The 14,655-nt window shown below is 36.4% G+C and overlaps 1 protein-coding gene across 1 annotated transcript in view; it reads left to right on the top strand.

Annotated features, from left to right (window-relative positions):
- Positions 1-9,177, top strand: part of CTNNA2 (catenin alpha 2) — a 1,049,409-nt gene extending 1,040,232 nt beyond the window's left edge. Inside the window, 1 exon segment of the mRNA XM_036873992.1 lies at positions 8,002-9,177. Within this exon segment, the coding sequence (XP_036729887.1) occupies positions 8,002-8,289 (288 nt within the window). The 3' untranslated portion in view covers positions 8,290-9,177.
- The last annotated feature ends 5,478 nt before the right edge of the window (positions 9,178-14,655 follow it).

Raw genomic sequence — 14,655 nt, 5'->3', positions numbered from 1 at the left:
AGTATATTCAGCTAATTTTTACCCTCTGATTTAAAATCATCCCCAAAATGCTTTGCATTTCTGTTCATACTTATGTCTTCAACTTAATGATTTCATTAATTAGCAACTCATACTGTGGTGTCAGTACAAAGTTCATAATTTGTCCCTTAAGGTTAACTATGGGAAAAAAGATTAAATGCCACATCATTTAAATAAAAAAAATACTTGTTTGAGGTCTGATTGGTAGTAACAGAAACAGAAAGTATTAAACAATTTAAATATAGAAGTAGAGATACAGTAGATGATGTATCTGTGTCATAAACTATATCAAGTTGTTTTTGACAACTTTTTCAAAATATGACCTCTTGGAGGAGGGAGGTAAAGAAGTTTCCTTTCTCATGACACTGAGCATATTCTCAAGGAGCAAGGTGCTGTGATTGATTAGTAATGCCTGCCATGGACACCATAGGGGTGAGTGCAAATTGCTGCCCTATGTTCACCACTGTCACTGTCTTAACAAGAAAGAATTCAGCTTTGCTAATTTATTTCATTATTGATGTTTGATGAGGAAGAGTGTGTGGACTAGGACACTGAAATGAGGGTTTACCACACCGGAATAATCTTTTTTGTAAGCATGTAAACATCCATGAAGTGGGGAAAGGTGATTAGGCTGAACCTTTTCACCATATCTTTGTTTGATTCAGTTATTTATTACCCTGGACTTGCTATCATTTTATAGAAGTGTTATTGATATAGACTCTGGAAAAAGTAGGGAGATATTTCAAGGTATTTCAAATGTATCACAGTTTCTAAGGGGATCAAATATCTCTTCAAAGCCTCATGGATTTTTCAAACATGAAATGTTCTTCTTGGCAGATAATAGGCTGCAATGCTGTGGGTTTCTAACCTCCCATTCATTAACAGCAAAACTGACTTGTAGCAAAGTCTCTTTTTTTTTTTTTTTTTTTTTTCCTGCAGGTAATTTGTGACTCCTTTTGGAGAGATAACTGTTTAAATATAAATAAATGGCCAGCTCCAGTAGAGAGATTCCAGTTTTCTCAGGGTATTTACTTTCAAGTTATTATCAATTCTTCCAGCACAACTTCCTCCCCTCAAAACACTACCCCAGCCCTGAATATGTATAGTGTAGGCCCATTAAAATGTTTCTTATTCTTATATGTTAAACACTAAGTTAGTCCCATTAAAAGATCTTGCACATGGTTAAAATGGACTCTACTCATTTTAGCATTCTCAAAGTCATTAGCACTATCAGTTATTATTTGAGAAAATTAGAATAAAAGAGCCTAGGCCCAAATGGGACTGGGTTACCTCTCCCAGGCACTTCTAAGCTTTTCAAGGTAATCATTCCTTGGCTTTTATATTTCAAAATCACCTTCAAAATGATTTGGTTTATTTTATTCAATTTAGCTTAGCCAGTAGTCCAATGATATTTGCATTATTTTTAACGCAAGGACGGATTGCTTTGTACTTGGGATTTGCATGAACTACCATTTATGGTTCATTATTTTGTGGTAATAGATAATCAGCTTTTTGGAAATAGATTCATTTCCAGGTTATATTTCTATCTCTACATGCATATTTTAAATGGATTAATGTGGAGCACAGTAAAATCCTAATTCTCTTCTGTAATTATATTCCTGACTCTCACAAATTAACATCCTAAGATGTTCACTATGTCATACGTGGTTAATCCAGTGCATTTCTCACCACCTCTTTCAGATTACTTTGCACTTTTGACAATGGTATGTTTTTTTTTTCTTTGGGGTAGGGGTGTTTTTTTAAAGCCAGTTAAATCTAAACTGCATTTGCTTTATTGCTGGTTGGCCCCAGGAGGATCACCATTATTACCAAGGGTGTAGGATTGCTAATTACCTAACAGAATCGAAAGTAGTCTTGGCTGTCAAGGGAATAGTTAAGATATTTCTTAATGATGTTATGTCTTAGATTATTAAAAGAATATTGATTTTGATCTTGAAAGTATAATGCAGAGAAAAAATTTAGTAGATTTATTGGACTTTTTGACCTGTGGGAAGAATATGGATTTAATATCTCATTCCACATTCTATTTAGCTCTCTCTGTAGAAACACTAAATAAGAAATGTGAAGGGAAGAAAAAATCAGACAGAAATTGACATAAGTTATATACTTACTGTATGCAGAACTGGGAAGGCCAATATAAACAAAACATGGTTTCTTACATCTTGCTCCCTGAATTTCACTCCCAGAATTTCAACTCTTCCTTTGATAACTCACTCTCCCTATGTGTAGCACACACACACCTCACTCAGTATGTCCAAAGTTAAACGCAACAGTTCAGCACTTCAGCTTCCCTCTTATTTCTATCACCTGGGTGAATACATCCATATATACCAAATTATACTAGCTAGGAATTTCAGAATTGTCCTTCTTCAGCACTCTTAACCATCCAGGCATGAACAACATTCTATTTAACCCATTAGAAAAGTAGTAGAAAAATGGAGGGATAGACTGTAGGGTAGAGAGTAAATGACAATTTGGTATTTCAAGAAATGCAGTTGCACTTTCATTTGAAAGAGTGTGATTTGAGTCATGCAGTCACATTTCTGTCAAATTCTGTTTCTATTGAAACTGAACACTTCTTGCAGTATAATCCCCATGTTAATGAAATAGCATGAAACATAATGACATGGTGTTTCAGAAATCTTCAGATGATCCTGTAAATTTTGAGTCATTGTAAGCACTTTTCACAATTCATAAGGAATTAGGCAGCACAAATATCAATTAATGGAAGAATCACATTTCAGGAAGTCTTCCCTCTAGTATTTCTCTCTACTCAAAACGCAAAATGAGGAAAGTGTAGGGAAAGAGAAATCTGTCTATTAGAAGTTAAGTGAGGTTAAGAAGAAGAGAGTGGTAATAGAGGCAGAAAAAGAGCCAGAAAAACCCTATAGAATTGGCTGTAAAACAGCTCTCCCGCCCTTATTTGCTTTTCATGGACTGTAATAGAACAAGATGTGAGGAAACATCTGTTGCCTTTTTAAAATAGTACTTTGATATTTTAAAAAGAATAGTGACAGAATTAGGAGAAGCCTAATTTCCGTGGTTAGGGACAGCAGACACCTATGGAATGGAATAGAGAGAATTAGTCTAGTACAGCTTGATAAATTTGGGGGCTATGGATTCATCTGCCATGCTCGACTCTGGGAAGCATCATAGAGCAATTGTTAGAGCATGGGCTCTGGAGTTAGGCTTCCTGGGTTTAAATATTGGCTTTCCCACTTAACTGAGCATAATAGTATTCCCTGTCTGAGGGGTGAATGTGAGATTGAATGAGAGAAAGGAAACTTGGGAAGCTAGTCCAGAGACTGGCTCATGGTAACATTTGCTAAATGTAGGCTATTATTTTCTTTTTTAATTAAGTAGCCACTTCTCTTAGACTTGATATAAGAATTTAATGGGCTGCCTCATAGGAATAGAAAGCCCCTTGAGCAGGAAAAGATAAAAGTCTCTTTCTGTGGATAAGTCTAGTCAGTGTATATGCAAGCCAGCTTGAGGAATGGCTGGCTACAGCCCACCTTTGAGACTTATTTAAGCTAGCAAGACCAGACCAGATAAAGGCTTAGAACACTAACCAGAGTAGCTGAGCCCCACCTGAGGGTACAACCAGTCATTACTGCTGTATATTGAATGTACTTCAGAGAAACAGAGCAAGTACAAGAAAAATCTGCCGGTATCAGATCCCAGGAACTGCTGCCGTCAAGGTGCATCCAAGCCATGAGACCAGTCAAAAGGCCAGGAAGGATTGCTGGGCAGTAGCACATCCCAAGCCAGGAGATTTAGTTAGAAAGAGTTCAGGCTCTGAGGATGAGACTAAAAATCACAGACCAGGTGAGATGGAAGCTCTCACTAGACTTAGTCATGATGTTTATAGGATGCCCAGACAGAGTTAATAATTGAGATCGGTTCGTTTCGAATGATAGTTAGTCACTGAAAAACAAGACCCCAGAGATTAAATGATGCTTCAGAGAAGTAATGCAATGTAGTGGTTCAGATGTTGGGCTTTGGAGAGAGAGAGTACAGGTCTTAAATCCTACTTTGTCAGTTACTACAGGGACAAGTTATCCTATCTCTCTAAGCTTTCCTTTTCTCATCTTTAAAATGGGGGTAACAGTTTCTACTACAAGGATTTTTGAAACTTGAATCATGAAAATTAATTAAAAGGACTAAGGCAATGTCAAGCACCTAGTAAGTGTTCAAGTAATGTTGGGTATTATTATTATTAGAATTTCATTAACACGTCTTGTTTGAAAATGCCCTAGTTACAGTATACACTACAAAATAGAATACAATTATGTGAAATAAGTTTTCTTAAACCTTCCATTTAAAAATCTTCTTTCCATGTAGCTTTACTCTTTTTAATGTAATTTCTTTAGGAAGTGAATTTTTAGCAAGATGTGCCACTTGGAAACCAGGTCTCCATGCTATTTTGGACAAGTATAAAGGAGACCCATTTTTAAATAAAACAAATTATGACTGTGCTGAAAATGATCTAAATCATTACAGTGGGTATAGGGCAAATGGTAAAACTTATCCTGGGGAATTCAAGTTTTAAGAAAAAGTCAAATTTTGTATTAATTTTAGATTGGCTTTATTGCCTTGGAGTATATTTGTTCAGGCTTAGCTGGCCCTCACCTCCTCGCTTTACCTTGCCATGAATTCAGTACCTGCCCCACCAGGTGGCTTGAACAAAATCATTGACTTTATAATTTAGAGCTGTCTCACTGTCAACCAATGTGTTAGGTTTATTCATAGGATTCCTGTGTCAGGCTGGGAGAGCAAAGGGGTTCTGAAGAAGAAACAGGCTATCATATTTTTGCAGCAGAATTAGACACCATCTATCTGAAAATGGAATCTGTGGTAAAAATCTCCAAATTATTTGTAATTCTTCTCTTTGGATCCACTGAATTCTCCCAACTCAATTCTCCCAAGATTTGCTTTTCGGGGGACAATTTAAAATACAATAGACATATCTTGCCCTTATCTACTTCTGCTAATTCTGTTGCCCCAAAGCAAATCAACAGAACTGTCCCTGATATAATATCATTCTACTCTCTCTTTACCCATAGCACACAACAGAAGTAACTAAATTTATGACCAAATTTTACTCTTTTTTGAAACCTTATAGACTTTTACAGGGAACTGTCGAGTGGCCAAGGGGTATGGTATCTAGCTCCTAAAGAAACTATGACTGATCTAATCATCCCAGCATTTTGCTATCTTATCTCTTTTCTTCATTATTTGTACTTCTACCTGGGGGTATAATTGAAAAGATGAAAAAGTGAGATTCAGTTGGATAATTAGCTGTGATGTTACCAAACTTGTGGATGGTGGAAGTCCTGAAATCATTGGTTGAAATAAGCCTTGAGAGAGTCTTTGGGTGTCATTAATCCAGTGGTTCTTAACATTTGGCATGAATCACAATCCCCTGGATTGCCAGTTTCTTGATTCAGAAATGTGGGGATTGGCCTGAGAGAGTGCATTTCTAACAGGTTTCCAGGTGATGCTGGTGCTGCTGGTTCAGAGACTGTACTTAGAGAATCACTGGACCAATCTGTGCCTGGCTTCCCTTCTATTAACATGAATAATCTAGAATTTGCTTTTCCTTAGCTAACTTTAGAAACTTATGCTGTATAAAGTAACATTATGGGTTAAACAGTTATTTTGGTATATGGACACCTTATACAGTGTAATAGAATTGGTAACATAAGTAGTTACTCTATCCAATTGGTTGATTTAATTTGCAAAGCAATCAATTATATATTCGTTGAGTCATGGCTCTAATCCACAAATCTCAGCTTCTCTATATTATTGTGGCGTCAATGTAATGCTGATTTTTAATCGTGTGTGTGTGTGTGTGTGTGTGTGGTGAAGCCTCAGTTTTATGGTATTGCAAGAAATTCATACATAGAAAGCTTCTTCCATTGTTTTCTCAAACAATCTGATTTTATGAGTTTTTTTGTGGTAGAATTGAGTTCATTTCTCATAAAATTTTTAAACTCAGAATAATGTTTATTTAGCTTTAATAAAGGATGTGGAACAGATAACAGCCAGAACAACATAATAGAGTGTTTAGATATAACTTCTTTTTTTTTTTTTTTTTTTAACATCTGTATTGGAGTAGAATTGCTTTACAATGGTGTGTTAGTTTCTGCTTTATAACAAAGTGAATCAACTATACATATAAATATATCCCCATATCTCCTCTCTCTTGTGTCTCCCTCCCATCCTCCCTATTCCACCCCATAGGTGGTCACAAAACATTGAGCTGATCTCCCTGTGCTATGTGGCTTCTTCCCACTAGCTATCTATTTTACATTTGGTAGTGTATATATGTCCATGCCACTCTCTTACTTTGTCCCAGCTTACCCTTCCCCCTCCCCGTGTCCTCAAGTCCATTCTTTATGTCTGCGTCTTTATTCCTGTCCTGCCCCTAGGTTTAGATATAAGTTCTGATGTCCCCAGTCACTGCTTGGGACTTGCTTTGGTCACAAGAAATGACAAGTTAAGTGAAATCAGGTCACATCACATAGTGGAGTCACTGTGTTTGGGGTCACTGGACATAAACACTGTTAATTACTTCATACCCAGAAGGTTGTATGCCTAGTTCCTATTCTCTAATATAGCTACACTGATTACAATTTATACAATGAACAATCTCAGCAATTAGGAGCGCATTACTTAGGAACATTCTTGGATCCCTCATTTAACTGCAATGGATACATTTCTTTAGTTGATATTACAGGTTTAATGAACAGACTACATTCAGGCATCCCTGAGGCTGGAATAATATTTGCAGTCCAGCTGTTAATTCTTTCCTTTCACTAGGTGACATGTAGAATCCTGGCTGACAGGGGGTCTGAGAAATGCAGTTTTGAACTTTTCCAGCTTTTGTGGTCCAGGAGTTTGAAACAGATATTGAATGGTCTAGTATACAGTCTATAACACACTGCCTAACTGGTTAAAAGCAGAAAAAAGGTGACTTGAAAAATACTTGGTCTTAGAGTCTGGAGATGAACTTCTACACCTACTCTGCTCTAAGTTGTGACTGGTCTTAGCAATTTTAAAGCCATTCTACCCAATAGGGTGGCAGTATGGTAAAGTAGTACAGTCTTTAAGGACCCCATCACTTAAGCTGTATAAACCTGTGAAAATTACTGGACCTCTGCATGCACCAGATCTCTCACCATATAATGGCAATGACAGTAATACCTACGTCACAGCGTTGTTGTGAGAGTTAAGTGGGGAAAACAAAGTTCTTAAAATAGCATTTGGCACATGGAAGAAATCAATATTTCATTAGTGCATGGATAAGGGGGTCTCATTGAATGTTCTTTTACCTACGCAAGCCTGACACAACTGTTGATATTTTATATGAGGTATATTTAAGACCTGGGAATAGTCAGATACCGCAGCACAATAAACACCTAAGTAAAAAGTCAGCGCACCCATGGGCGTATTCCTCTGCTTAGCTGCCTGCATCCCTACCAATGCTGAGCTCAAGATGGAGAAATAGTCTAAAAATAGATAACTTCCACTGGGAGAGCCATAAAACCCCTTATAACATTTTATTCTTTAGTGCCTGCCAAATGCTTTTCAAATAATTGTCATTATTACCAATCAGCCTAATGCAATAACATGAGATGTTCCACTTTGGAAAACTTTTGTTATGTTGGAATTCTTACATGCCAAAAAGAGGGTTTTGTCTTTAGAGGTACTGGGATTTTAGAAAACTGCATATCGTCGAGTATCCCCTATTTTTTCTCTTTATTTTGGGATTAGGGCTAGAAGACAGGTGACTGCTTTGTAACCTATTCTCCTTATCATGTAACAATTTGCTCCTTTTTTGTCAATACTGTATACTTGCACAAACACAACATTATTTTAACTGAGAAATTGCACCTCCATCTTCTGAATGTTGTGCTGTGGCTAACCCAAGTATATTTCATTCTTCTTCCACTCCAGCTGGACAGTGCCACATCGCTCATCCAGGCAGCTAAAAATCTGATGAATGCTGTTGTCCTCACGGTGAAAGCATCTTATGTGGCCTCAACAAAATATCAGAAGGTCTATGGGACAGCAGCTGTCAACTCACCTGTTGTGTCTTGGAAGATGAAGGCTCCAGAGAAGAAGCCCCTTGTGAAGAGAGAAAAGCCTGAAGAATTCCAGACGCGAGTTAGACGAGGTTCTCAGAAGAAACACATTTCGCCTGTACAGGCTTTAAGTGAATTCAAAGCAATGGATTCCTTCTAGGACGATAGGCTTTAACAAGAAAGCTTTTTCTTTCTTTTTCTTTTCTATTCTTTTCTTTTTAATTCCATTTTTGTATGTATACCTGCTGACTCATATGCCTCTGGCATGGGGAAATAAGGGAGCAGTGTCTATTTGCATGTAAGATGAGATGTGATCAATACTGCTGATCCATCTGTAGCCCAGGGAGGGGACAGGGAGTTCCTGTCCCAAGGTGGCACAGAGCTGTCCTTTGCAACATTCTCGTAAAATTGGGCAAAGGGTTCACATTGCAATGTTTATGGGAGCGGGAGGGATGGGGAAAATAAACTTAACTCTACAAAAGCAAACTCTAATGCATGCAAGAATCATTAAGTTGGCAGGTATATTAATAAGTGAAAAATCTGGAAGTGTAATGGTAGAACATAAAGCTTGTATTGCTTCTGTTTCAGTGCAAAAATGTACTAGCCAATATGCTTAAGTGTGTGGCCCACAAATTGAGCAATTTAACGTTGACATCATATCAATGATATTATGTGGAGTTTTTACTAAGGGGAAACTAACTCGTCCAGCCTAAAATGTTTCTTTTAATCTGTATTCTGTTCTTTCTCTTCTAGCCGTGCCATTACTAGTGCTCATGTTATCAATTTCTCCCTTTACTGAAAACATAAACATTTATTTAAAGCAATTATAATCCTTCTGGGGGCACTGGAAGCACAATGTGGTGATCATCTTGCTTTTACTTTTTAAAAAATTTGAACTATGATTTTGTTAGAAATAGGAGGCCCAGTGATGGAATGTTAGAGGAATGGAAACTGACAGTGTGTGAAGATTTAGAGGCAAATACATAGGTGTAGCTTGGAGTGCTGGTATCTAATATACCATTGTATCCACTAACTCGAAATAAACACATTTAATCTTGACATCTGAAGAATGCTTTCCTTCTTTGAATGCATGCTTATAAAAGATTAACTCATCTTCTTGAAAACTGATTAAAAATGTTTTGTGTTCAAGAGAGGCCGCGATAAAGAGAGGCCCACGCACCGCGATGAAGAGTGGCCCCCGCTTGCCACAACTAGAGAAAGCCCTCGCACAGAAACGAAGACCCAACACAGCCATAAAATAAATAAATAAATTAATTAATTAAAAAAAAATGTTTTGTGTTCATTTTTAGAAATTGGAAGTAAAAGTAGCTAGGTGATATGTAAAGCAAACTCTGGGATATCTTTAAGTCCGGGAGTTGTTTTTTTTGTGTGTGTTTTCCCATGTGTTTTTATTCACTTTCAAACTGAATCTAAAATGAGAAAGTCATGTGTTAGAATTTTCTCGGCCATGTTTAGCCCTGGGCTAAACTTAAGAAACTTAATGTGTTCTCAGAGAGAAACTGAATCAAAAAAAAAAAAAAAATATAGAGAGAGGTCCATTAATTTCAAAATATTTTATTCATTTAAAAATATTTTTTATATAAACTGTAAAAAAGAGGGTCTCTGTCCCATTACTAAGAAAGAGTGGGCTATAGCTTGAGGAGTGAGGAAATAAAAAAACAAATATTCATTTGAGTTCTCGAATCTCCTCCTATTTGAATGATCTCTACAAGTTTGCAAGTTATAGTATGTCTCCAGAAGACTTCTGGTAAAACGTGTGTATTTCTTAGCAATGTGATAACATATTGGGAGACATGGACACCTATGCTTTGTGTCAGCTTAAGTACAAAGTCCCAAAGAGAAGAGATTGAGAAGTTGTGGAAGAAGAAACAGTCCAAAATGTTATTTAGAGATGGTTCTGCTCAAATCACTGCTCACCACCATCCCGTGATGAAAACACCACTCAGGCTGAGAATGATCTACGGATGGAGGAGCCACAATAAAAGCTGTAGAGTGATTTTCAACACTAATCATTAAACCACTACTTCAACTACCTTGCTCCCTTAATTTGCATAAACACTGAGAAAGGCAACTATTGACATTGTCACAACTATTTATGGAATGCGTCCTCTGAGCCAGGTCCTAAGTTGAGCACACCACTGTGTGCACTTATTGGCAACATTGCGTAACTCTCTGGGTTTATACATTCTGTGATTTAATGGGTTGAAAGTATTCTTCAGACTAGCCAAGAAACTTTTAAAATTCAAAGGCTTCTTGGCAAATCCTGAAAAATAGTCAGCAGGCATCAGAGGAGCATCTAGAGAATGTCATTGATTTTGCCCTTAAATTTGAGTTAAATGTTTTAATACATGAGTGTGAGCAATGTTTTATGTGTGTGGTTTCTAGAAATCAGTCCTTGATTTTATTTTTTTTACCAAAGCTTACTGAATAAAAGTCATCACTGCCCATCGTTTCTCTTGTGATCAAGGAGAATAATAACTATTCAGATACATAATTAAATATAAACACTGTGCTGAGAGCACTCCAGCAATAAAAAAGCTTAGCATTTGTTTCCTGGCCTCGAGAAAATACAGTCTAGCTGGGAACATAGGATACAGTTGGAAAAAAGATAAGTAAATATGTTGTGAAATCATGTTCAATGTGCCAAATGAATAAGGTAAAAAAATGACTACTGTGTAGGACAAAAATTGTCAGGACACATTGGGGACTAAAGTATTTGGGGAAGGATTAATGGAAGAGATAGGATTTGGAAATGAGGAAACAATAATTAAATATATTCTACATGAATGAAATGTATAAATTAATACATTTGGTAAGGGGGATGACTGGGGTGAGTATTCAAGGAAAAAAGAACAGCATACTTTAAGGTCTGAAAACAAGTGCTGTCACAGGAAACATAATGCGGATTAGGGGAAAATAAATGAGGAAATGTAGTATGAGGCTAGACTAAGGTGGGTCATGAAGGAGTGTGACCACTATCAATAGGAAATGTGAAGTTTTTAAGTGGAATGGTGACAGAAGCAAGCAGTTCCTACATAAGATGAAACTGATAATCTATGAGGAGGTGAGACCTGAAAGGGGCTAATATTAGTTAAAAGGGACATATGTGATAGAAATGTAAGAAAAAAATGCAGTTACTCCTTGAATAACTAGATGTGGAGTAAGAATGATTAAAGTACTATATAATTCATTCAGGGAGACTAAAGAGTCAGAAAACTGAGAAATATCTACAAAATAGTATGTGAACATGGGCTAGAACAAACCAAATATATGGTATATTTGAGAAGACAGGGAATAGGAAATTAATCCCAAGCAAATGGAGTTACATGGGGTATTTCCTACAAAAGTAGCACCTTGGAATAATGGATGATGAATATTCCTGATGGGTGGAAACTAAATAAATCTCAACTTCCTTTGTGCTAGGATTGATGGTTCAAAAGATAAAATCTTTATATTATCTAAGGACCTAAAATATCCAGGGAGACATAGGTTACCTTTAGAAGATCTCTAGTTTTTCCTCCACTAAGTGTTGAAGAATGTGAAGCCAATTTTAATTTTAGAAGTCAGCTTTTGTAATCAGTTGGGTCACGGCTTAGCTCATGGATAAACTGGATATATGTGTCATTATGATGGCATTGTCATTTTTGAGCATCAATTACATGTAGGGCAACTTTCAGACACTAGAAGTATAAAGATCTATAAAATATTGTGTACAGCTGAATCAAGAAAAATAAGCCTTCAAAATATTGTGATTTGATAAATTGTAGTCACTAAATTTGCTGGTAGTAGATAATAAGTCATTTGATCTCTGTTGCTGTGTCATTGCCTACTAACCAAATCAAAGAGGTCAGTACTTACTCTTCACTTGAAAATTGTGGATTTTTTAAAGGTAATGAAAGGAAGTGAATTAACTACAGAAGGCCGCTAATGATTTTTTTTTTAACGCTAGTGCCAAGAAGTGCCAGCGGCAAGTGGTGGACTAGGAAGCTCCAGGCCCTTGTTCATCCATGGAAACACAAAGTAAACAACAAAACACCAACTGAAGTAGCTTTGTAGGAACTATAGAAACCAGTTACAGATTTGTAGTAGTCAAACAAATGTTTAACCAAGATAAAGTCACACTTATTATGGAAGGAAATTTGTGGGTATCTTTGCTCACCCATATCTTGCCTCTTCCCTGGCAAAGCATGAGGAAGAAGCTGTCCAATTTCTGGTTCCTCCCATGCAATGGAAAAAAAAAGTCAAATTTGTTTGCATTGTTCTGGCTTGTCTGCAGCTTCCTAAGTGATTGGTTTCTGTTTTGTCTAATAAGGAGCTATGGTGGAAATGGTAGCATAGTTTGGATATCAGGTTGGAGCCCACTGAAAACAGTGGCAGTCACCATGGCATCTAAGAGCTGTAGGGGGGCTACAAACCTGTGAGCTATTGGGGGCAAGAAATTATGGGCAGAGGAATACAATAGAGCATTTAAGACTCTGAGAAGAAGCAGAGCTGAGACTGTTAGGGAATATAAGACATTTAAAGGAAACCATACAACTGGGGATATTGGGTGGGAAAAGCATGCACACATGCCCAGGGAACAGGCATGCTTAGAAAGGCCTGAAAAGACTATAAGCATTTATGCTAGGTTGATTAGTGAAGACCTTTCCCTTCACAGAGCCAATCTGTAAAGACTGGCAGAGGTGGCTGTTTTTTCAAATGCCCAACTATATGTTGTCTACAAGTGACTCGCATCAGATCTAAAGAAACATATAAGTTGAAAGTGGAAGGATGGGAAAAATAGTCCATGCAAATAATAACCAAAGGAAGGCAAGAGTGGCTATCCTAATACCAGACACATAGATGGATGGAACAGAATAGAAAACCCAGAAATAAACCCACACACTTAGGGTCATTAATCTGTGACAAAGGAGGCAAGATTATACAATGGAGAAAAGACAATCTCTTCAGTAAATTGTGCTGGGAAAACTGGATAGCTACATGTAAAAGAATGAGATTAGAACTTATCCCACCCCATATATAAAAATAAATTCAAAATGGATTAAAGACCTAAATGTAAGACCTAAAACCAAAAACATCCTAGAAGAGAACATAGGCAGAACACTCTTTGACATAAATAATAGCAATATTTTTTGGATCTGTCTCCTAAGACAAGAGAAACAAAAGCAAAAATAAACAAATGGGACCTAAACTTAAAAGCTTTTGCACAGCAAAGAAATCATTGACAAAACAAAAGGCAACCTGCCGAATGGGAGAAAATATTTGCAAATGATATGATCAATAAAGAATTAATATAAATCTTATAAATAGCTTATATAACTCAATATCAAAAAAAAAGAACCCAATTAAAATGTGCAAAAGACCTGAATAGACATTTTTCAAAAGAAGATACACAGATGGCCAACATGCACATGAAAAAATGCTCAACATTGCTAATCATCAGAAAAATGTAAATCAAATTACAATAAGATATCACCTTACACCTGTCAAAATGGCTACCATCAAAATGTCTAAAAATAGCAAGTGTTGGTGAGTATGTGGAGAAAAGGGAACCCTAGCATACTGTTGGTAGGATTATAAAATGGTGCAGCCACTATGGAGAACAGTATGGAGCTTCCTCAAAAACCTAAAAATAGAACTACTGTATGATCCAACAATTCCATTCCTGGGTATATATCCAAAGAAAATGAATGCAGTAATTCAAAAATATACACTTACCCCAATGTTCATAGTAGCATTACTTACAATAGCCAAGATATGGAAGTAAGTGAAGTCTCCATCAACAAATAAATGGATAAAGAAAATATATATATATATATACACACACACACACACACACACACAATGGAATATTACTCAACCATAAAAAGTATGAAATCCTGCCATTTGCAACAACATGGGTGGACCTAAAGAGTATTATGCTTCATGAAATAAGACAGAGAAAGACACATACTCTATTTTAACACTTATATGCGGAATTGAAAAAATAAAATGAATGAATATATTAAAACAGAAATAGACTAACAGATATAGAGAACAAACTCATGGTTACAAGTTGGGAGAGCAAAGGGGGGATAAATGAGATACAGGTATGGGATTAAGAGACACAAACTACTATGTACACAATAAATAAGCAACAAGGATATATTGTACAACACAGGGAAGTATAACCATTATTTTGTAATAACTTTAAATGGCATATAACCTATAAAAATATTAGATCACTAAGTTGTACATCAGAAACTAATAGAATATTCTTAATCAACTATACTTCAATATAAAAAGGTGTACTAGAACAACTATACCCCAATATATTGAATAACCTAGATGAAATGGATAAGGTCCTAAAAACACACAACCTAAGAATACTGAAGCATGAAGAAATTGAAAATTTGAACAGACCCATAACCAATGAGGATATTGAATCAGTAATCAAAAACATTCCAACAAAGAAAAGCCCAAGGGCAGATGGCTTCACTGGTGAATTCTACCAAATATCTAAAGA

This window comes from Balaenoptera musculus, chromosome 13 (assembly GCF_009873245.2).
Source record: "Balaenoptera musculus isolate JJ_BM4_2016_0621 chromosome 13, mBalMus1.pri.v3, whole genome shotgun sequence".
NCBI lineage: Eukaryota > Metazoa > Chordata > Mammalia > Artiodactyla > Balaenopteridae > Balaenoptera > Balaenoptera musculus.
This window is presented reverse-complemented; position numbering and strand designations above follow the sequence as displayed.